The 24,848-nt window shown below is 38.8% G+C and overlaps 1 protein-coding gene and 1 pseudogene across 1 annotated transcript in view; both read left to right on the forward strand.

Moving 5' to 3' along the window:
• Window positions 1-15,289, forward strand: part of LOC112824349 (guanylate-binding protein 1-like) — a 16,644-nt gene extending 1,355 nt beyond the window's left edge. The window contains 11 exon segments of the mRNA XM_025872140.2: window positions 5,247-5,455; window positions 7,196-7,323; window positions 8,391-8,500; window positions 8,769-8,965; window positions 9,565-9,807; window positions 10,678-10,958; window positions 11,552-11,764; window positions 12,456-12,558; window positions 12,795-12,988; window positions 13,831-13,912; window positions 13,915-15,289. Coding sequence (XP_025727925.1) covers window positions 5,266-5,455; window positions 7,196-7,323; window positions 8,391-8,500; window positions 8,769-8,965; window positions 9,565-9,807; window positions 10,678-10,958; window positions 11,552-11,764; window positions 12,456-12,558; window positions 12,795-12,988; window positions 13,831-13,912; window positions 13,915-13,955 — 1,782 coding nt within the window. The 5' untranslated portion in view covers window positions 5,247-5,265 and the 3' untranslated portion in view covers window positions 13,956-15,289.
• A 136-nt stretch (window positions 15,290-15,425) lies between these two features.
• Window positions 15,426-18,368, forward strand: LOC112824350 (homeobox protein MSX-2-like; annotated as a pseudogene).
• The last annotated feature ends 6,480 nt before the right edge of the window (window positions 18,369-24,848 follow it).

The raw sequence follows: 24,848 nt of genomic DNA on the forward strand, positions 1-24,848 counted from the left end.
TTTTTTTTTTTTAACATATGATGTATTATTTGTTTCAGAGGTACAGGCCTGTGATGCAACATTCTTACACAATTCACAGCGCTCCGTAGTACATACCCTCCCCAATGTCTATCACCCAGCCACCCCATCCGTCCCACCCCCCCACCACTCCAGCAACCCTTAGTTTGTTTCCTGAGATTAAACAGACTCTTAAATATAGAGAACAAACTGGAGGGTGCTAGAGGCGATGTGGGTGGGGGTTTGGGTGAAATATGTGAAGGGAATTAAGGGTTTGCTTATTGTGATGAGCACTAACGTACAGAAATAATGAATCATTATATAGTATGTATGAAACAAAAAAAAAAAAAAAAATTGGAGGGGGAGATAAACCATGAGAGACTACGGACTCTGAGAAACAAACCGAGGGTTCTAGAGGGGAGGGGGGTGGGGGATGGGTTAGCCTGGTGATGGGTATTAAAGAGAGCACGTTCTGCATGGAGCACTGGGTGTTATATGCAAACAATGAATCGTGGAACACTACATCAAAAACTAATGATGTTATGTATGGTGATTAACATAACATAAAAAAAGAAACTTATTGTGAAACATAAAAAATAAAATAAGATAAAATGCGGAATTAAAAAAAGGAGTGTTTTTGGTTTGTTTTTCTCTTTTTTGCTTTGTTTATTTGCTTTGTTTCTTAAATTAATCCCACATATGAGTGAAATCATATAGTATTTGTCTTTCTCTGACTGATGTATTTCACTTAGTATAATACTCTCTAGATCCACGCATGTTGTTGGAAATGGCAAGCTCTTATTCTTTTTTATGGCTGAGTAGTATTCCATCATATTAAAGGCATAATGTATATTATATATAATAATATACATAATAAAGGCAATTTTATATATATATATATATATATATATATATATATACACACCACTTCCTCTTTATCTACTTTATCTACTCATCTACAGATGGACACTTGGGTTGCTTCCATATCGTGGCTATTGGAAAATATGCTGCAGTCAACATGACACTGCATTTATCTTTTCAAATTAGTGGTTTTGTTTTCTTTGGGTAAATACCCAGTAGTGCAATTGCTGGGTCATAGGGTAGCTCTATTTTGAACTTTTTGAGGAACCTCCATACTTTCTTCCACGGTGGCTGCACCAGTTTGCATTGCCACCAACAGTGCACCAGGAATCCTCTTCTCCACATCCTCACCAACACTTGTTTCTTGAGTTTTTTATTTTAGCCATTCTGACAGGTATAAGGTGATATCTCATTGTGGTTTTGATTTGCATTTCCCTGACGATGAGTGATGTTGATGAGCATCTTTTCATGTGTCTGTTGGCCATCTGTATGTTTTCTTTGGAAAAATGTCTGTGTCTTCTGCCCATTTTTAATGGAATTATTGGTTTTTTGGTGTTGACTGATATAAGTTTTTTATATATTTTGGATATTAACTCTTTATCAGATATGTCATTTGCAAATATCTTCTCCAATTCAGTAGGTTATCTTCTTGTTTTGTTGATGGTTTCCTTCACTGTGCAAAAGCTTCTTATTTTGATGCAGTCCCAATAGTTTATTTTTGCTTTTGTTTCACTTGCCTCTGGAGAAAAATGTTTCTACGGCTGAGGGCAAAGAAATTACTGCCTATGTTTTCTCCTAGGAATTTTGTGGTTTCACATCTCACATTTAGGTCTTTAATCCATTTGAGTTTATTTTTGGGTATGGTATAAGAAAATGGTCCAGTTTCATTCTTTTGCATGTACCGTCCTGTTTTCCCAACACCATTTGTAGAAGAAACTTTTTCCCATTGCATATTCTTTTTCTTTTAAATATGTATTTATTTATTTTAGAGAGAAAGAGAGCGAGTGCATGAGCAGGGGGAAGGGCAGAGGGAGAAGCAGAGAGAGAATCCCAAGTAGGCTCCATGCTGGGCATGCAAGGTTCAATCCCACAACCCCAAGATCACAACCTGAGCCGAAATCAAGAGCTGGACACTCAACTGACTGAGTCACCCAGGCACCCCTCCCATTGCATATTCTTGCCTCCTTTGTTGTAGATCAATTGACCATAAAAGCATAACTTTATTTCTGGACTCTCTATTCTGTTCCATTGATCTATGTGTCCCTTTTTGTGCCAGTACCATACTGTTTTGATTACTACAGCTTTATAGTATGTCTTGAAATCCAAGATTCTGATACCTCCAGTTTTGTTCTTCTTTTTCAAAATCGCCTTGGCTATTTGTAGTTCCATACAAATTTTAGGATTATTTGTTCTAGTTCTGTGAAAAATGCGATTGGTGTTTTGATAGAAATTGCCTTAAATCTGTAGATTTCTTTAAGTAGTATGGACATTTTAACAATATCCATTCTCCCAATCAATGAACATGGAATATCTTTCCATTTGTTTGTCTCACTGAGATCCTCCACTCTTTTCTCAAGTCCAATAAGTATCTTTATCATCATTATTTTGAATTCTCTACAGACATTGCTTATCACCATTTCATTTAGCTTTTGCTGTGATCTTGTCTTGTTCTTTCATTGGGACATACTCCTTTCTCTCCTCACTTTGGCTAACTCTCTGTGTTTGTTTCTATGAATTAGGGAAGTCAGCTATGTCTCCTGATCTTGAAAGTAGTGGCCTAATGAAGAAGAGGTCCTATAGTGCCCTGTAGTGCAATGCCCCCTATTCACTAGAACTTAGCACTTCAAGGGTGTCTCCTATATGTGTTGTATGAGCTCTATTACTGTGGTTGAGCTATGCTTGTCTTCAGTGAGCTCTTTGCAATGGCCCTCTTTGCCTGTTGTGAGCAGAGTTTGGTCTCTGTTCAGGGGCCAGTCTGGGGCAGCCTTGGGCTTATAATTAGGTCAGACCTGATGGCTACCCTCAGCCCATTTACCAGAATTGTGGTTGCACTGAACTGCAGGGTGCTCTTCCTGCATTGTCCTCTGAGAGGCTTTCATTGGTAGGCAGGACCTGCAGTCAGACCAGATGTCTGACTCCCAGTCTGTCTGTTGGGGTTGTAGTGACCCCAAACAACAGGGCTCTCTCTTCGTGCTGCCCCTTGTGAGGTTTTTGTTGGGAGGCAGAGCCAGCAGTCAGATCAGACCATTGAAGCTGCAGTTACACTGGTGTGTGTGTGGTTATCTTCAGACACTTTAGAGTGGTGCTGGCAACTATCAGCGCTGCTTGAAGGATGAGACTGGGCCAAAGCACTTTGGAGTAACTCCTCTTGAGTGGGGGGCGGGGGTGGTGGATGGGGCGAACTGCAGGAGAACAAGGTATGTGGTATTAGGAAACTAGATGGTGAATGTTCACACTAGTTACCACAGATATCCGTGTATCTAGGCTGGGGTTGGGAGAGAGAAATGGCATCCACCAGTTCTTTTGTTCTTGGAGAAGTCTCCTAAAGATCCTTGCCCCTCCTGTGCACATTCTGAGATCAGTAAATAAATCTCCTCATATACCCCAGGTGCCTCTCAGACTGCTGCTTCTATGCTGTATCTTACAGGGTTTGTTTGTTATGCCGGCTCTCTGAGAGCCAAGCCTTTTAAAGCTCCTGATGTTAGGGCGCCTGGGTGGCTCAGTTGGTTATACGTCTGCCTTCAGCTCAGGTTATGATCCCAGAGTCCTGAGATCAAGCCCTACATCAGGCTCCCTGCCCAGCAGTCTGCTTCTCCCCTTCCCTCTGCCCCTCCCCTGACTTAAGCTCTCTCTCTCTCTCTTAAATAAATAAAATCTTTAAAGGGCGCCTGGGTGATTCAGATGGTTAAGTGTCTGCCTTCAGCTCAGGTCATGATCTCCAGGTCCTGGGATTGAGTCCCATGTTGGGCTCCCAGTTCAGCGGGGCGTCTACTTCTCCTTCTCCCTCTGCCTCTCCCCTTGCTTATACTCTGTCTCTCTCTCTCTCAAATGAATGACTAAAATCTTCTAAAAAAATAAAGTTCCTGATGTTAAGCCCCACTGATTATAAAAACTCAAAAAGTTAAGCTGCTCTAGTTTTCAAAGCCAAGTGTAAAGGGGACTTGTATTCCCAGTGCAAGTCCCTCATGTCTGAGGTGACTGGTGTGGGGTCTGTTCCTCTCCCGTCTCTGTACTTGTGGTATCCTCCCACTTGTGGTTAGTCCTGCATGTTAGTTTCACTTCCAACCAGACTTTACCCTTGCTACTGTTTCCGATGTGGCCTCCTCTCTGCAATTAACTGTGTACAGTCTGCTCTGCCAGTCTTTGGTTCATTTTTGGGCAATTACACTGATGTAGCTGTTATCTGTGTGTGTCCATGGGATGAGGTGAGCTTAGGATCCTCCTACCATCTCTCCAGGCTCCTCTGCCTCCTGATCTTTTAATCCTTATTTCAGTCTTTTGTTCCCTTACTTATATATGTATATATATACACATATGCGTGTATATGTGTATTTATGTGTGTATATATATATGTATAGGTATACCTGTGTATGTATACATATATGTATATATGTACATATACATATATACACATAATTTTTAGCCACATTAAGTATTTCCAGTTGTGCATTTGTGCCCCCATGGCTAATTTACTGTGAAGCTAATGAAGCTTAAGTTTAAAGGGCCCTTGCTTACTTAAGCCCACACTAAGGTTTGGAAGGGTCTCTAGTCATGTGTCTCACATGGTCATATGTTTTTATAAAATTTGCAAAAGTAAGTTATATTGGTTCCACTTTTGGAACAGCAGTGTGAGAAGCTCTGTGGACCATCATTCCAGCAAAATAAGCCTAACTATGGAGGAAAAATACTTAAAATCTCTGGGAACTATTCAAAGGGTATACATGAAATGATGTATGAAAGTCTTTATTCATAGTAAAATTAATGAATAAGTAATTCAACATTGAATTTTTTACATATAACCAGATGTAAAATAAATCTCTCTAAATTCTATTCTATTTTCCATTTAAAGTTTACTCTAAATTTTTAAATGCAAATCCAAAAAGAAAGTTTTCCATGGTGAATTAAATGAACGATTTTGTTTATGAGAGAGGCTGAATGTTCCTAAAACACTGTCATACCAATATTTTTTGAGTGGACCACTTTGACAATACTTCTGTAACTTTCTAAAATGATACAGATATTACCCTTATCTATCTCAATGCTGACACCAAACTTTTGGCCATTTTGGGGAAAGTGAGGACTCTAGCTTCTAAATGTAAAATACCCTGGTGGAATATCTGATCCATTTAGACTGGGAATTTTATTTCATCTCATCTCTTCCCTTGCAGACCAGGGAATACTCTGAACATGGCCTCAGAGATCCACATGCCAGCCCCAGTGTGCCTCATTGAGAATTATGGAGAGCAACTGGTGGCTAATCAGGAAGCTTTGGAGATCCTGGCAGCCAATAAGAATCCTCTTGTTGTGGTGGCTATTGTGGGCCTCTACCGCACAGGCAAATCCTACCTGATGAACAAGCTGGCTGGAAAGAACAAGGGTGAGTGGCACCAACAAAGCCCTGCCAAGTCCTTTCTGTCCACCCACCCTGCCAATATGGAGCACGGTGATGCAAGGAAGTTAGAGATGCAAGAGAATACTGAAAGTTATCTTTCAATCCACAGTTATGCTCTTATCTTCACTATGGTCTGAAAAAGACAGTTCATCTCTCTTTCCACTTTGTCTTAGTTTCCCCTTTATGCTTTTAAAGCATAAATTGTTTCTTGCCTAGAAAGACTAATAATGCAGTAATAAAAGTAATTAGTGTACAAAATAATAAACTATCAGACATTTACTAAAATGTTCATGCAGTAAAAGCAAGTTTCCACTGATTATTAAGTGGAATGCTTAAGTCTGTATTGGCTTTTTTTTACTGTTGTAAAATATACATAACATAAAATTTGCCATTGTAACCATTTTTAAGTGTACATACAGTTCTGTGGCATTAAGTAAATTCATACTATTATGCAACCATCACCACCATCCATCACCATAAATTTTTCATCTTCCCCAACAGAAACTCTGTACCCATTAAACAATAACTCCCCAGCCCTTGGCAGCCACCATTCTATATTCTGTCCCTATGAATTTGACTGCTCTAGGAATCTTATTTAAGAGGAATCAAACAGGGGCGCCTGGGTGGCTCAGTTGGTTAAGTGGCTGCCTTCAGCTTGGTCATGATTCCAGGGTCCTGGGATCGAGCCCCATGTTGGGCTCCCTGCTCAGCGGGAAGCCTGCTTCTCCCTCTGCCTCTGCCTCTCCCCCTGCTTGTGCTCTCTCTCTGTCAAATAAAGAAATAAAATCTTAAAAAAAAAAAGGAGGAATCAGACATTATTTGTCTTTTTGTGATTTGCTTATTTCACTTAGCATAATGTCTTCAAAGTTCATCAATGTTGTACCATGTGTCAGAATTCTCCCTTTTTATGGCTAAACAACTCTATGTGCATATCGGTTTGTTTATGCATTCATCTGTTGAAGGGCCCTTGGGTTGCCTCCACCTTTTGGCTATTATGAATAATGCCGCTAAAAACATGAGGATACAAATATCTGTTCAAGTACCTATTTTCACTTTTTGGGGGGTATAGACCCAGAAGTGGAATTGCTGAATCATATGGTGATTCTATGTTTAGTTTTTTAAGAAATCATCATATTGTTTTCCAAAGTAACTGCACCATTTTACATTCCCACCAGAAAAACACAAGGTTTCTAATATCCCCACATCCTCCCCAGTACTTATGACTTTCTGTTTTGTTTTATTTTGTTTTTTTGATAGTGGCCATCCTAATGAGTGTGAAATAGTATCTCATTGTGGTTTTGATTTGTTATTTCCCTAATGACTAGTGATGTTGAGCATCTTTTCATTTTATTGGTCATTTGTATATTTTCTTTGGAGAAATGTCTATTCAAGTCCTGTGCTCATCTTTAAAAATTGTTTTTATCAGTTTCAGAGGTAGAATTTAGTGATTCATCAGTTGCATATAATACCCAGTGCTAATTACATCACGTGTCCTCCTTAGTGCTCATCACCCATTTCTCCTTTGCCCCCACCACCTTCCCTCCAGCAACCCTCAGTTTGTTTCCTAGAGTTCAGCATCTCTTAAGATTATTCATGACCAAGTGGGATTTATTCCTGGGCTTTGCTCATTCTTTAATCAGGTTATTTTTTGTGTTGCATTGTAGGATTTCTAGATCCATCTACTATTAAAACTCCACCCCCTCTTATCCCCACTCCCCCTCACAGGCTTTTCTCTGGGCGCCACAGTACAGTCTCATACCAAAGGAATCTGGATGTGGTGTGTGCCTCATCCCAAGAAGCCAAATCACACCTTAGTTCTTCTGGACACTGAGGGCCTGGGAGATGTAGAGAAGGTAAGGATTAAGGATTCAATTTTGGAATTAGACCCTCATCCCTGAATATTCTCTACAGTATTTATTTTTTTAAATAAGAGCTTTCACTTAAATGCCTATTTTTTTCATTTCTGTTTATGTGCCCTGAGACCAAGTTTAGCAATCAGGGGTCAGGAAAATATTCATAAGGTAGAATCCTAGAAGATCATAGTGGTCAGTAGGTAGTATTCTAATTATTAACAATAGGCTGCATGCCAAGCCAGTTAACCCAGATACATAAAAGTAGTACAAATAAAGTCAATGTCATGAGTTCAATCCTGCAGAGAACTTTAGTTAAGAATTTAGGTTCTGGAGTGCTTGGGTGGTTCAGTAGGTTAAGCGTCTACCTTCAGCTCAGGTCATGATCCGGGGGTCCTGGGATAAAGTCCTGCCTGCTCAGTAGCAAGTCTGCTTCTCCCTCTTCCTCTCCCTCTGTGCTCTCTCTCACTCTCACTCTATCTCAAATAAATAAATAAAATTCTAAAAAAAAAAAGAATTTAGGTTTTGAAGTCCTATACCCTTGTGTTTAAATATAAGCTCTGACACTCACCCAGTGGCCTTGGCAAATTATTGACCTCTTTTAACCTCATCTTTCTAAATCTGTAAAACAGATGTAATAGATCTATACTTGCCTCATAGTATTGTTTTGAATAAGGTAAGTAATGGAAAATGTTAGGTGCATAATAATTGCTCAATAAAGTAGCTACACGTATTATTACTCTTATATAAGTCAATTTTGCTGTAAAAAGGAAGAGAAATCTTTAAACTTAAATTATATTTAAGGCCTTAGAATTCCCTATCAACCTTGATTACTGGTTTTGGAATTATTTGCCAATGATCGTAAAAGGACCTAGTGAGAATCAATGTAAACTAAAAATACTAATTATAAAATGATCCAAAATTCAAGTCCCACTAACACATTTGTTTGGATTTGGTTTTCTCATATAGGTCATTATTCTAATTAAATGAGCATCTTTTTACTGCTGCTGATCTGGAAAGTACCAGGAGAATGAAACATAATCTCGGCCCAAATGTGTTCTGATTTCCAGGGTAACAACCAGAATGACTCCTGGATCTTTGCCCTAGCAATACTCCTGAGCAGCACCTTTGTGTACAATAGCATGGGGACCATCAACCAGCAGGCCATGGACCAACTGCAGTATCCTTTTGTTGTTCAAAATAGCATCAAAGTAAGAGGGGAGACCTATATTTAAAAACCAGCTGCTTGGCTGTTAATCCTGGTGAATCAAGCACAAAAGGAGAAAATTTAAGAAATAATTCAAGGGTAAGGGAAAGATCCTATGTACCCACTGAAGAATTGACACGGGTTAAAAACAAAGGTGAAATGAAGGTTTTAATTTTTAGGAACTAATATGGGATGGAGGACACTGTTCTTTTATGCCAGTTTTCCTTAGTTTGCTACTCAGCTATGTGACAGAGCTGTCAGATCGAATCAGGGCAAAATCCTCCCCTAATGCCGATGGGATTGAAGATTCGGCTGACTTTGTGAGCTTCTTTCCAGATTTTGTGTGGACACTGAGGGATTTTTCCTTAGATTTGGAAGCAAATGGACTACCCATCACAGCAGATGAGTACCTGGAGAATTCACTCAAGCTTAAACAAGGTAAAAGGAAGGGACTTAGAAATAAATGGAGATAACAAAACACAAGAAACTATCATTTTAGTGTTCCATTTAGAGTTTTCTTACATTTATAGTTTTCTACTTATTCTTAGCTAGCTATAACTAAGAATTAATGCTTGTTTAATATATGAATTAATAAATTTGATTTTAAATTATATTCTCCTCTCTTCTAAGAATAATTTCCTTTTCTTTCATCTTTTCCTGTGCTATTATTAGATTGATTTTATTTCCCTGCTTTGGGCTTGCGATTAGCTAACGAATATGGAACAGAATAGACATTGATTGGAAGAAAAGAGATGAAAGCATGAACAGTGCTCTAGTCCAAGGGTTGGCAAATGATGGCCCACAGTTCAAATGATGGCCAGTCCAGCACACCAGCTGTCTAAGGTTTTATTGGAATAATGCTATACCCATTCATTTATAGATTGTTTATGGCTGCTTTCACGCTGCAACAGCAGAACAGCGCCCTTGGAAAAGAGACCCCCTGGCTTGCAAAGCCTAAAATATTTACTGTTTGGCTCTTCACAGAAAAAGTTTGCAAGACCCTATATTTGGAACATTCCTTTTTTATCTTCCTGCAGGTACCACTCAAAGTGATCAAAATTTTAATCTGCCCCGTCTCTGTATCCGGAAGTTCTTCCCAAAGAAGAAATGCTTTATCTTTGATCGACCCACTCACCGGAAGAAGCTAGGCCAGCTTGAGACATTGCATGATAATGAGCTGGATCCTGAATTTGTGCAACAAGCTGCAGTCTTCTGTTCCTACATCTTTAGCAATTCCAAAATTAAAACTCTTTCAGGAGGCATCAAAGTCAATGGACCTCGTGAGTCATCTTCCCAGTCTTTTTCTTTCATTGTTAAGACTAAAGGAGGGTGGAATTATATCCACACAGTTTCAGATTCGAAAAATGCAAATCCTAGTGCTATTACCATTTAAATTCTAGATGGCACCAACATTTCTAATAGATTTTACTAGCCAAATTCTCTCGGGTGAGAAAAGATAGGAGAGGCCAAAGGAAAAAAAAGCTCTATTTCTTAAAATTGCCCTAGTTAATTGGACCTGCACTGCCCAATATGGTAGCCACTATACAAGTGTGGCTATCTAAATTTAAGTGTAAGTTAATTAAAATTAACGAAAATTTAAAATTCCAATTACACAGCTATATTTCAAAGGCCCATACCTATATGGGGCTGGTAGCTGGACAACATATTGCACAATACACATAGAACACTTCCAACATCACAAAAAGTTCTCTTGGACAACACTATGCTAGAATAAACAAAACTGAGAACTCCTTTTGATTTATTCTACAATATTGATCAAATGTTTACCACAGACCAGGGCTGCTGATAGAGATATACATGAGAGAGCTATGGTTCCTGTCCTAATGATGCTTGGGGGTAAAGTAGATGCAAGCACTCAGTGAGCATAGGCCTGTGCTATCTATAACAGAGATTCTTGACCTTTGATGTATATACATATCACCTGGGCATCTTGCCAGAGAGGAGGGTCTAATTAAGTTGATCTGGGGCAAAGGCTGAGAATCTGCATATATAGCAAGCTGCCAGGTGATCCTGAGGACACTGATGCTGTGAGGCAAATGGGTAGTAATAAACACGATCAGAATTACACAGAATAGAATGTTTTCTCATCCCACCTACAATAAACATCCTTATTTGTTCTCAATTTATAGGTCTAAAGAACCTGGTGCTGACCTATGTCAATGCCATCAGCAGTGGGGATCTGCCCTGCATGGAGAATGCTGTCCTGGCCTTGGCCAAGATCGAGAATGAAGCTGCAGTGAAAAACGCCATTGCCCACTATGACCAGGAGATGAGCCAGAGGGTGCAGCTGCCCACGGAAACCCTCCAAGAGCTGCTGGACCTGCACAGGGCCTGTGAGAAAGAGGCCATCGAACTCTTCATGAGCAGTTCCTTCAAAGATGTAGACCATTTATTTCAAAAGGGCTTAGCGGTAATTTGTTCTCAAGTTTATATGGATTAGGGCCTTGGAAAGCAAAGTACTACCAGAAAATGAAAGGAGCATTTATTTTGAGAGAGGGAATTCCTACTAGACTTCAAAAATGGTGATAACCACGATTTGTTATTATCATAAAAAGAAGAAAAAAGTTTATTTTGATCTTCCTCAAAATTTAATTAAATGCATATAAGTAACAATCAGAGTTTCTAATCAAATGCCCACTGTTATCAGACTGATTTGATATCCTAGTCAAAAGCAAAGAAAATTGTAGTCCTGATTATCATATGCAGGCTGATATTGAGCCACATTTATTCCATATGTGATCACTGGTCCAATTTGACAAGCAGAAGTCTATCTCTTAAAGGTATAGCAAAAAAAAGTTAGCACTCTGCTCTGAACTTCACCTCAAGGAAAACGGGACTTCAGTAATAAAGTCAGGAGCAAGAGGGAGGATATGGTCCTGTTGAGGTGCCTGTAACTTTTTCTAGGGTCATAGACTTATTTTTGAGAAGACTTTCCAGAATCTCCAAGGTCAAGCTAACATCTTTTCCCTGTTATTCTTTTTACTTTTTGTTTTTAAATTAAAGGCCCAACTAGAAAAAAAGCGAGATGACTTTTGTAAACAGAATCTGCAAGCGTCAACAGATCATTGCTCAGATTTACTTAAGGATATTTTCAGTCCTCTAGAAGAAGCTGTGAAGCAGGGGGTTTATTCTAAACCAGGAGGATATCGTCTCTTCATCCAGAAGATACAAGAGCTAAAGAGAAAATACCTTCAGAAACCTAGGAAGGGGATACAGGTAACCAGGATTTAGCTGCTGATTCTGCAAAGCTGCTGACATGCCTCCTTGGAAGACCAACATAACCAAGTGTAATCTCACACATTGCAAGAACGAAAGCATTCATGCTTTCATCTGATAAACATGTACAGGGAGCCTATTATACCAGATATGTCCTCTGTGCTCATCCAAACAGTGCACTCAATTAATAATTGAGTTATTAATTGGATTTTCAGATTAACCACCAAGTTGTTTTTGTAATTCACTATTATAGCTGGATCTTTATGCTGTCAGGGACAGCAACCCAGTGATGGTCACTTAAACAAAAATGGTAATTCATCATTTTAGGCTACATATCCTCCCTCCACCTTTCCTTGGATCTGCTTTCTCCATGGTGGCTTCCTTTTTCAGCAACTCACCCCACAGGGGACCAGAGCAACAACAACTCCAAAATTAGAGCCCTTAGTCTAAAAGAACAAAGAATCTCTTTTCCCCAGTGTCTCTATCAGTCTCCTATAAAGGATTCTGCTTAATAGGGTGCCATGATTGGCCAGCATGGAGCAAGTGCCCATACCTGTGGCAGGGAATCTTGACCACAGGCACACCAGGGCCAAGGGGAACAAGTCCTAGAGGAAAAGATGGAGGAAGACAATCAGGAACAAGCGTTTCTAGCCATTTCCTATAATTAACTCCATGTTCTCTGAGTCCTAAGGCTGAAGAGGTTCTTCAGGAATACTTGAAGTCCAAGGAGTCTATGACTGATGCCATTCTACAGACAGACCAGACTCTCACAGAAAAGGAAAAGGAGGTTGAAGGTGAGGAGCCAGGCGAGACTAGATAGCCTCACGAGCTCTCGAAGTTTAAATAATTTGGCTGGGTAAGACTGCGATCCTTACACCAAGGCAAAAAGAACAAAGATGCCCCTTACTTGCTGAAGTCATTTCTGAGTAGGGCATATACAGTGAGCAGCAACAAGGACAGGTAAGCAGGCAGGGAAGGAAGGGACAACACGCTTACTCACATACGTTTTTCTTCTTTTTCCTCCTCACAGTGGAACGTGTGAAAGCCGAATCTGCACAGGCCGCAACAAAAATACTGGAAGAAATGCAAATAAAGAATCAGCAGATGATGGAACAGAAAGAAAGGAGCTATCAGGAACATGTGAGACAATTAACTGAGAAGATGGAGAGGGATAGAGCCCAGTTGCTCGAAGAACAAGAGAGAACTCTAGCTTTAAAACTTCAGGTATTTAATTGCATTACCTTGAGATTTCTGTTTGTCTCTTTTCTCTCCCCTGTCCCTGATCATATCTTAGTGTGTCAGTGAGAACATAATGCCTAGAAGAAGGACCTTGCTTGCCACTTGTACTTTTCAGTTTCTGTCTGCCTGCCTGACCTGGCTCCTGCCTCTGCCTGGTTGTTAAAAGATTTTATTTGCAGTTAGGTCACATCCAGTCCTTTATCTGTACATCCTCCAATCAGTGGCTACTATCTGCTAGGCATCTGGAAAAATCACTTATTTGTATTTCTTGCTTAATACTATATGAAGCATTGGGTTGCCTGGGTGGTTCAGAGGGTTAAGCGTCTGCCTTCGGCTCAGGTCATGATCCCAGGATATGGGATCGAGTCCCACATCGGGCTCCTTGCTCAGCGGGAAGCCTGCTTCTCCCTCTGCCTCTGCCTGCAGCTCCTCCTGCTTGTGCTTGCTCTCTGTCTCTCTCTGATAAATAAATAAATAAATAAATAAATAAATAAATAAATAAATAAATAAATAAAATCTTTAAAAAAATACTATATGAAGTAAGAACTGCTATGCCTCTATTACTTAGGAAAAGAAACAGAAGTTCAGAAAAGTTCCAATAACTTTTATAGGATCACACATCTTGGTAAGATATCTGAACTGTCTTCACCCCTTGGTGGAAATGTAATCACAGAGCTAGGATGTCCAAGAGAAATTAATGAAAATTAAGTGTAGAGAAAATGTCAAGAAGAAATTAAATATTTTAAAAATCTATGAATGTGGAAACTAGATATAAATGATTTACTTAGTGCTACACTTTACTTAGTCTCCATTTTTCCCTTTTTTAGGAACAGGCCCATCTACTAAAGGAAGGATTCCAAAATGAGAGCAAACGACTTCATAATGAGATACAAAATCTCCAGAAGAACATGGAAAAACCAAGGAAAATATGTCTCATAAGCTGAAGACCTAAAGAATAGAGCTTTTCTGGTCACTCTTACCCAAGGCATAACTTAATTTTTGAATTTGTAAAAATATCATTACATTTGAAAGTAATCTCTTGCCTTTTTCTAACACTAGAAATTTGCAAAGACATGCAGTACTATAATTAAGATCATGTCCATCTTCCTAAAAATATTGTAAGTGGTGTAACAAAGTTCAGTTTTACCTCTCTAACAACACAGAAGGTATCTGAGCATTCAAGAGCAGTTTATTTCTCTGGGTGACCATTAGTTGACAAATGGAAACTGAGCCAAGTCTTAGGTAAAACTTTAAGAACATAGTTGGGCATCAGTTTGGCCAAGTGTTCAATGGGTTTCAGTGTCAGGGGCAACCATCTTAGCTTTTTAGTGAAGACTGTGGAGTTCCCTATTGTATCCCAACTGCACAGTCTGAGCAGTTATGTGATCCCTAGGCCCTAGGAATGGACAACCCTCCTTGATGGATTCCAAGCTGGAGCAAACCACCTTAGATAGAGATCTAGAATCTCCACAGAATTTTCATAGGAAGATGGAAGAAACCATTAGCATGCGTAGGGGTTGGGTCACAAATGGGCCAAAAAAGGAAACTCTCCTTTCTCGCTTGATTTACCCAGATTATAACTTTAATGAGACACTAGAATTTTAGATAATTGCCACTGGGCTGAACATGGTAACATGATGGCAATTATGCATTGTGTATTTATAACAATGTATAATTCACAAAGATGGACCTTAAATGATGACAGATAATGTATTAGAAACTGAACCAAATTATTAGATCGTTTATAATCCTATAAATTAGGCCATATTTTCCCAATTCTTAACAGTCTATACTTGAAAGTTTACTGATTTTCCCCAAAGAAATTATAGTTTGCTTTTTATATTTTTTGACCAACAAAATAATGCTTTTGGTATTACTTAGTATATATAGGCTTTATCCTAATTTTCTAAAATCCTAGGTAATGGTTGTTTCTTAAAAATGACTAAAAATTATTTTCAAGCTGAAAATAAAATGGGCTTCACTAGGTTTTTTATTTCTGATAGGTTTTTTTTTCAGTTTTCACCAAAAAATAAGGCTTTACTCTTCATAGCAATGTTGGCTAACTTTTCTGCAAAAGACCAGATGATAATTATTCTTGACACTTTGCGTCCTACAGTTTCTGTCTCAACTGCTCAACTCTGCCATGTAGTGTGAAAACAGTCATAAACAATAGGTAAATGCATGGCCATGGCTGTGTTCCAATAAAACTTTATTTTAAAAAATAGGTGGTACCCACAAGCCATAGTTTCCAGATTATTGCTCTATTAAACCATTGGTCAAATACTATGTATCTGCCTTATGTTGCTTACATTTGTAAGGGCATTAAATTGTATGTTAGGATCTTGAAAATATTACACAATGTTTCAATATATTACAAGATGAGAGAAATATAGGGAAGCAGCTAAATGCCATTAAATCCACATTAATAAGCCTGCTTTTTCTGATTGCATGGGGACATATTATTCCATTAACCCTCCTTGCGTCCCATCAAATGGTGAACGCCTCTTTCCACAGTTGAGAACATGCTACTAAGGGGTATTTCTTCACTTGACTGCAACTTCTTAGGAGATCAGGTGAGACACACAGCATGTGTCTAAGTATACACACAGACCCACGGTGCTTATGTAAATATGCTTTATATTTTTCTTTTCCAAGCTGCATTGCAACAAAGGAGTAAATAAAATACATTTTTATTGACTAAAGAAACTTCATGGTAAAAAGAACAAATATGCCTTCAAAACCAAATAGGGGTCTCTTAAAAACCATTTAAAAATAAGAACATTGAAAACTAAGCAAAATTACATAACTTCCTCCCTAGCTTGGTAGCACGAGTCTATACCAGATTTCAAATCATCTGATGTCTGGTTTAGGCTTTTTCTATACTATGTCCAGGAACAAAATAAAGCTCTCTCTCCAGGGAGGCATGTTGCTTTCACCAGTGGTCCTCAATCCAGCTGTGAATTAAAACCAATTTCCTAAATATAAAGATTCCCGGCCCCTACCCTTCCCTTGATTTTCTGATATAGTAGATCTGAGATGAGTCATTGGGTGATACAATAACAAGAAAAAGGTAATTCAAGGCTATAAGCTTTCAGTCTATCAAAGCTACCACATGTTAGGACCTATATTTGCTGACCCTTATGGTGTTCTTGTGGCAAAATTCTTTTTAACCTAGAGAAGTATATTTTCTCTTGTTTACATGTCAGGATGTTACTTTTCCCTCTGTAGGTTTAATGAAAGGATATATAAGATCCCCTGATTTAGAGAAAGGGAACACACAGAACACTGAGATCCAGACAAAATAGCAGAGCTCCCTCAGTGAAGGCTGCCCTCCACAGGTCAAAAATCATTTGGTCGGGGAGTCGCGCGCTCGGTAGGGCGGAGAAGTCATGGCTCCTCCGTCCAAATGCAAGGGCTTGTTTTCGTCTGATGAGGAGGGCCGGGCAATGGTGGCTGGGCCCGGCCCGGGGCCTGGGGGAGCGGAGGAGCGCCGCGTCAAGTTCTCCAGCCTGCCCTTCAGCGCTCATGTCGCACAAGAAGCCGCCCAAGGAGGCGTCCCCACTGCCAGCCAACCAAAAGCACCTGCGCTGGAGCCACCGTGCCCCGGGCCGCTGGTCAAGCCCTTCCAGGCCGCCTGGGTCAAGTCGGAAAACTCAGAAGACGGGGTCACGTGCATGCAGGAACACCGCAGATACTCGCTGCTGCCAAGACACACAAGCCCCACCACCTGTACCCTGCGGAAGCACAGGACCAATCGGAAGCCACGAACACCCTCACACACGTCCCAGCTCCTCGCTCTGGAGCGCAAGTTCCGCCAGAAACAGTACCTCTCCACTGTAGAGAGTGCAGAGTTCTCCAGCTCTCTGAATCTCACGTATACCCAGGTCAAAATCTGGTTTCAGAACCGAAGGGCCAAGGCAAAAAGACCGCAGGAGGCAGAACTAGAAAAGCTGAAAATGGCTGCAAAACCTATGCTGCCCTCTGGCTTCAGCCCCCCTTTCCCCATCAACTCGCTCCTGCAAGCAGCATCCATATACGGAACGTCCTACCCTTTCCATAGACCTGTGCTTCCCATCCTGCCCGTGGGACTCTATGCGACTCCAGTTGGATATGGCATGTACCATCTATCCTAAGGAAGACCAGCTCCTCCATAGACTCCATGATGGATGTTTGTTTAAATGGGTCCCCCCTCCCTCTCCAAGAACGCAGTACCAAGCCAGGACTCCTGCTCTGCCAACCTTGCATGCACCAACCGAAGCAGCTAGGCCCACAGGGCTACAGACATAGTTTGAATTTGTTCTTTAGGCCAAAGGCCCCAAGCCCCATTTTCTTGTGATCTTCTAGATGCCCCCTTCTCCTTTCACAAGGATTGGCTCTGATGATTTATTTATATATATAATTATATATGAATATATAAATAAAAATATAATGTATATATAATGACATTTTTATACAGCAGACATAAAAATTCAGATTTTGAAAGGCAAAATATATTTGCACATATTTATACTTTTTTCTGTATGTCACCTTCCTAAATGAGACTGCTTAAATCCATTTGTATTTTCTTATAGGAGAAACCAATTATTTGCTAAAATTGCTGACATCTGGTGATTTTGATGGGATGATTGACTTTTGCCTATGGAGAACAGTTAAAATTAAGCATGATGCTTAGGAAGTAGGTATGACAGATTCTTCAAAATGATGAGGACACATCGTATTTTTGCATTTTTAGATGCATTAAAAAACTCATTAGGTACTACCATATTTGGCTCTACGTTTTTCCCTCTGTCCACATTGTTACAGATTGTTAAAGTTTTAACTTTTTTTTTTTTTTTTTTGGTAAGATCAATGAAAGGGGGTTGAGAAGAATCCTAAGAATGCCTTGGGGTAAGGTGCAACATGGAAGTACTTCCTAATTCCTCTCAAGGCTGTTGCTTAACTCAAGTTAAGGCAAAAGTCAGGCCTCACACATTGCAAAGGTGATTGGGGAGCGGGGAGTGTAGTTAATTCTCCGTTTAAAAAAATATATATATATTGTAACCATTACCTATATGCTAAATATTCTTGAGTAATGAATAGATTCAGAAGAAAAAAAAAATCATGCTTTCTCTGTGTACCTATTGTATGTGCCAAACTTATTAGAAAAATTTATATACTTTTTAACATGTTGGCAGAGGGTAAAGCCGTGTTTTGACTTGCTAAAAATGGTGTTGTCAAACAGCCCATTTAGCTCCCTGGTACTTTATCTTTCAGTCTTTCCCCCCACCACCACCCAGTATACTTTTATCCCTCTGAAAGGGTGCCTTGTATAATTTTATATGTTTTATCGAAGTTATTTCTTATCTCTTATTCTGAAATAAACATTTGTTTTATTGCCAAAAAAAGAATCAGATAGGCCAATTAAGATATTCAATGAAAAATGAATGCAAACATAAAAATTTAAGAAATCTTTTAAATATTTAATAGATATATAGGTAAACTAAAAATCAACACTGTTACCACTCTACATGCATATTTTCAACAAATTAGATAAAATGGACCAATTTCACAAAAAAACACATACTACTAAAACTGATCCAAGGTGAAATAAATAACCTGAATTGTCCTATAAGTTCCAAAGAAATTACATTTGTAGTTTAAAAAAAAAAATCTGAAGTGAAATCTGCAAGATAATGGAAGAGGAAGTCCTAGCCCATATCCCTCAACAAAAACACAAATAAAAGAATGCTATTTCACTTTACTGGTGTCAGTCCCTCCCACAAGTTGGAACAGCTCAGCATCTAAAGAAATCCCCTCAGCTCACAATTTTTCCCTCAGGGGCAAAAAATGAGTAAAGCAACTATCTGACATTAGCCTCACTTTTCAGGATGCTGCCCAAAAGATCTACTTCTATCTCAACTCATTCAAGAGCGCTGAGGCAACTTTGCCTGGGGGCATCTAAGAGCAAAGAAAAGGGGTAGGAACTCTCAGCTGCCTGCATGGATCTATGGGATTAAGAGAAGGTACACAAAATTCCCAGAAACTTGTAAACTACCAAAACTGAAACAGGAAGAAACAGAATATTTGAACAGACCCATAATCAGCAAAGAAACTGAATCAGTAGTCAAAAATATCCTGACAAACAAAAGTCCTGGGCCAGATGGCTTCCCAGGGGAATTCTACCAGACATTTAAAGAAGAGTTAATACCTTTTCTTCTCAAACTGTTCCAAAAAATAAAAATGAAAGGAAAACTTCCAAACTCATTCTATGAAGCCAGCATTACTTTGATTCCAAAACCAGACAAGACCCCACTAAAACAGAAAATTACAGACCAATATCCCTGATGAACCCAGATGCAAAGATTTTCAATAAAATATTAGCAAATCGAATCCAACAGTACATTAAGAGAATTATTCGCCACGATCAAGTGGGATTTATTACTGGGCTGCAGGGCTGGTTCAATATTCCCAACTCAATCTACATGATACACCACATTAATAAAAGAAAGGATAAGTGTTGCAGAAAAATAAAAATCAGACCCGTGAGAGACCAAGTGACACTTGGAGAAGTAGGAGAACTTGGATTTATTTTATGCCTGAGGACCCAGATGAGCTCATGCTCAAAGTTCTAGGCCCTGGGCAACGGGGTTATAGGGCTTTTATAGGAAACTGCAGGCCATCAGGTTAAAGGGCTATGCTGACTCCTGGTAAGTGGCTTTAAACTAGGGGAGTGGGGGCTTCTTTAGGCAGGAACAGTAGTGCAGGGAGCCTGTGGTGGGAAGCCTGTTTACAGAAGCAGAAATGGCTGGTTATCTCTTGCTCCCAGTAGGGCTTCTGATTATCTCTAGCTTACTGTTAGTAACTTTCCATCTTCCGGGGCCTCCTGGCCTAGGCCTGCTCTGGGTAATTTGCCAATAGATGCAAAAAAAGCATTTGACAAAATACAGCATCCTTTCTTGATTAAAAAACAAAACACACACACACACACACACACACACACACACACACACAAAACCTCAATAAAGTAGGGATATTTGGAACATACCCCAACATCATAAAGGCCATATATGAAAGACCCACAGTTAACATCATCCCTCAATGGGGAAAAACTGAGAGACTTTCCCCTGTGTCAGGAACAGGACAAGAATGTCCACTCTCACCATTACTATTTAACATAGTACTGGAAGTCTTAGCCTCAGCCATTAGACAACAAAAAGAAATAAAACGTACCCAAATCAGCAAGGAAGAAGTCAAACTTTCACTATTTGCAGATGATGTGATACTTTATGTAGAAAACCTGAAAGACTCCACCAAAAAATTGTTAGAACTAATTTATGAATTCAGCAAAGTTTCAGGATATAAAACCAATATGCAGAAAGCTGTTGCATTTCTATGCACCAATAATGAAGCAGCAGAAAAAGAAATCAAGGAATCCATCCATTTGCAATTACACAAAAACTGATAAGATATCTAGGAATAAACCTAACCAACGACGTAAAAGATCTGTACTCTGAAAACTATAGAACACTTATGAAAGAAAGTGAAGAGGATACAAAGAAATGAAAAAGCATTCCATGCTCATGGATTGGAAGAACAAACATTGTTAAAATGTCTATACTACCAAAAGCAATCTACACATTTAATGCAATCCCTATCAAAATATCACCAGCATTTTTCACAGAGCTAGAACAAACAATACTAAGATTTGTATGGAACCACAAAAGATTCCGAATAGCCAAAGCAATTCTGAAAAAGAAAATCAAAACTGGAGGCATCACTATTCCAGATTTCAAGCTATATTACAAAGCTGTGATCATCAAGACAGTATGGTACTGGCACACAAACAGACACATAGATCAATGGAACAGAACAGAAAATCCAGAAATGGACCCCCTAACTATATAGTCAACTATTCTTTGACAAAGCAAGAAAGAATAACCAATGGAAAAAAAAAAAAAAAAGACAGTCTCTTCAACAAATGGAATTGGGAAAACTGGACAGCAACATGCAGAAGAATGAAACTGGATCACTTTTTTACACAATACACAAAATAAATTCAAAATGGATGAGAGACCTAAATGTGAGACAGGAAATCATCAAAATTCTAGAGGAGAATACAGGTAGAAACCTCTTTTGACCTTGTCCATAACAACTTCTTTCTAGACACCTAGCCAGAGGAAAGGGAAACAAAAGCAAAAATGAACCATTGGGACTTCATCAAGATAAAAAGTTTCTGCACAGTGAAGGAAACAATCAACAAAACTAAAAGGTAACCTACTAAATGGGAGAAGATATTTGCAAATGACATATCTGATAAAGGGTTGGTATCCAAAATCTATGAAGAATGACACCCAAAAACCAAATAATCCAGTTAAGAAATAGGCAGAAGACATGAACAGACATTTCTCCAAAGAACACATACAAATGGCCAATAGACACATGAAAAAATGCTCAACATCACTCATCATCAGGGGAATACAAATCAAAACCATGATGAGATATCACCTCACACCTGTCAGGATGGCTAAAATTAACAACACAAGAAACAACAGGTGTTGGTGAGGATGCAGAGAAAGGGAAACCTCTTGCACTGCTGGTGGGAATGCAAACGGTGTAGCCACACTGGAGAACAGTATGGCAGTTCCTCAAAAAGTTAAAAATAGAACTACCTTATGATCCAGCAATTGCATTACTAGGTATTTACTCAAAGGATACAAAAATACAGATTCGAAGGGGTACATGCACAGCAATGTTTATAGCAGCATTATCAACAATAGCCAAACTATGGAGAGAGCCCAAATGTCCATCAATGATGAATGGGTAAAGAAGATGTGGGATATAGATAGATAGATAGATAGATAGATAGATAGATAGATGATATAAATATAGATATATGTATAGATATATATTGTATATATATATTGGATTGGATTCAAATATATATTGGAATATTACTCAGCCATCAAAAAGAATGAAATGTCATTTGCAACAACATGGATGGAGCTAGAGTGTATTATGGTAAGTGAAATAAGTCAGTCAGAGAAAGACAAATACCATATGATTTCACTCATATGTGGAATTTAAGAAAGAAAACAGATGAACATATGGAAAGGGGGGAAAGAAAAAAAGGAGAGAGGGAAATAAACCATGAGACTCTTAATGATAGAGAACAAACTGAGGGTTGATAGAGGGAGGTGAGTAGGGGATCGGCTAGATGGGTGATGGGCATTAAGGAAGACACTTGCTGTGATAAATACTGGGTGTTGTATGTAAGTGATGAATCAGTGAATTCTGCTCCAGGAACCAATATTGCACTGTATGTTAATTAAATAAATTTAAATTAAAATAAAAAGAGAGAGAGAGAGAATGTAAACAATTGTGAGAGTTAGAGGAAGGGAAAGAAGTAGAGCTTGCACCCAGTGCCATTACAGTACATCCTGGCATTTTAGTATATTGTCATAGAGAAAAATAGAGCAGGCAGCTCTCAACAGCTGACATGGCTCTGTGGGATAGGGAGAAAACACACAATCCAGAATCTTCTCCTCAGAAGCAAGGGAGAAAAAATGGAGCTTGAATGGAACAATTTAGCATTTCAGTATTCTGACCTAGAAAGAAGTGGCAGGAGGTTTATCATGGCCTGCATTGCTCTTTGAGATTGGAAGAAGGTCCACAACCCTGAGACTTCTCCCCTGGAAGAGAGGGAAAAGATGAGTAGTTTTCCAGTATGTTGACCTATCAGTGCTACTGCTCTAGTGAAAGTGAAAGCAGGCTTACAGAAGCCAACATGGCTCTGTAAAATTGAAAGAAGGTGTACAAGCCTGAAATCTCTTTTCCAGAAGGGAGGGAGAGGACTGGGAAATGGACCACCACAGAAAACATTTGACAGGCCTCCAGAATCTCCAGCTGGGTTGACTGGTGAATGTCTTTTCCTGAAAAAACCAGCCTGTAAGACTGGAAGAGGTGAATGCTTCATCAGATGCACAGATACAAATGCAAATTTATAAGGTACATGAGAGTCAGGGAAATATGTTGCAACCAAATAAACAGAATAAATCTTTGATAACCAACCCTAAAGAAATTGAAAACTATAAATTGCCTGACAAAGCATTCAAAATAATCTTCTTGGGGCACCTAGGTGGCTCAGTCATTAAGCGTCTGCCTTTGGCTCAGGTCATGATCCCAGGGTCCTGGGATCAAGCCCCACATCGGGCTCCCTGCTCCACGGGAAGCCTGCTTCTCCTCTCCCACTGCCCCTGCTTGTGTTCCCTCTATTGCTGTGTCTCTCTCTGTCAAATAAATAAATAAAATCTTAGAAAAAAAATCTTGTTAGCCTGGTGATGGGTATTAAAGAGGGCACAAATTGAATGGAGCACTGGGTGTTATAAGCAAACAATGAATCATGGAACACTCATCAAAAACTAATGATGTAATGTATGGTGATTAACATAACATAATAAAATTAAATTAAAAAAAAACTTAAAGCTCCATGAACTACAAAAGAACACAGATAGACAAATTTAAAAAAATCAAGAAACCAATACATGAACAAAATGAGAATGTCAGGAAAGGAATAGAAACCATAAAAATAATCAAACAGAAAATCTGGAGTTGAAGAATACAGTAGCAACTGATCCAAAAACTTCAATACAGTGCTTCAACAGCAGACTCAATTATTCAGTAGAAAGAATCAATGACCTTTTCATGGAAATGAAAGGAATAGCATAGGAAATATAGTTGATGATATTTTAACAGCATTGTACGGTGCCAGATGGTAGTTACACTTGTAGTGAGCACAGTATAATGCATACATTTGTTGAATCACTGTTGTACACCAGAAACTAAGGCAACATTGTGTGTCAACTATCCGTACATACATACATAAATACTGTCAGGAGGTTGTCATTCAAATAAATTATGAGTGATATATTACATAAAGTGAAAAATTAATGGCTCAATTTATCTGTGTTAAAATTTTGACTTTTGTGCTCACTCTGGCAGCACATTTACTAAAAATTGGAATGAAAATTTTGACTTTCATTTTCTACACTTGTTTTTAAGAACCGGCAGAGCTGTCCTTAATTTGCTTTGCCAAATTGAAATTTTTTTTTTCTCTGTCCAGCTGTTTTACATAAACAGCATAAATTCCCCAAAGGCCGAATAACATCCAAAAATGTTCTTTAAAATATTTACAAAGTCTGAGACAGGAAAATTAAGTGTTAAATATCTAAGAGATTTATTGGAATCTCAGCTTGAATTCTAACTGCAAATACTTATGAAAATATTAATATTAACATGAAATAACTGGCGGTGTTTCTAATAAGTATAAATTGAATTAGAAAAAAAAAAGAATCAATGGCCTTGAAGACAGGTAATTTAAAATTAGCCAATTAAAGGAATAAAAAGAAAAAGAGTGAGGAAAGCATATAAGACCTATGGGATATCATCAAGCAAAGAAATATATGCATTATGGGAGTCCAAAAAGGAGAAGAGAGATAAAGGCAGAAATTTTATTTAAAGAAATAATGGCTGAAAATTCCCCAAATCTTGGTAGGGATGTGAACATCCAGATTCATGAAACTAAAAGGACCCTTAGCAAAATCAACCAAAAAAGATTACCCTGAGAAACATTATAGCCAAATTCTCAAAATTCAAAGACAAGAGAACTTTGAATGCAGCAAGGGAAAAGTGTTTTGTCACATGCAAGGGACTACCCAGAAGGCTATCATTGAATTTCTTAACAGAACATTTGCAGGGAAATGATACATTCAAAAATTCCAAAAGAAAAAAAAATGCCAACCAAGAATACTATGCCCAGCAAAACTGTCTTTCAGACATGAAGAAGATATAAAGACATTCTCAGACAAGC

The sequence above is a fragment of the Callorhinus ursinus genome, unplaced genomic scaffold (assembly GCF_003265705.2).
Source record: "Callorhinus ursinus isolate GAN/ISIS: 27379988/994484 unplaced genomic scaffold, GSC_fseal_2.0 scaffold9, whole genome shotgun sequence".
Taxonomy (NCBI): domain Eukaryota; kingdom Metazoa; phylum Chordata; class Mammalia; order Carnivora; family Otariidae; genus Callorhinus; species Callorhinus ursinus.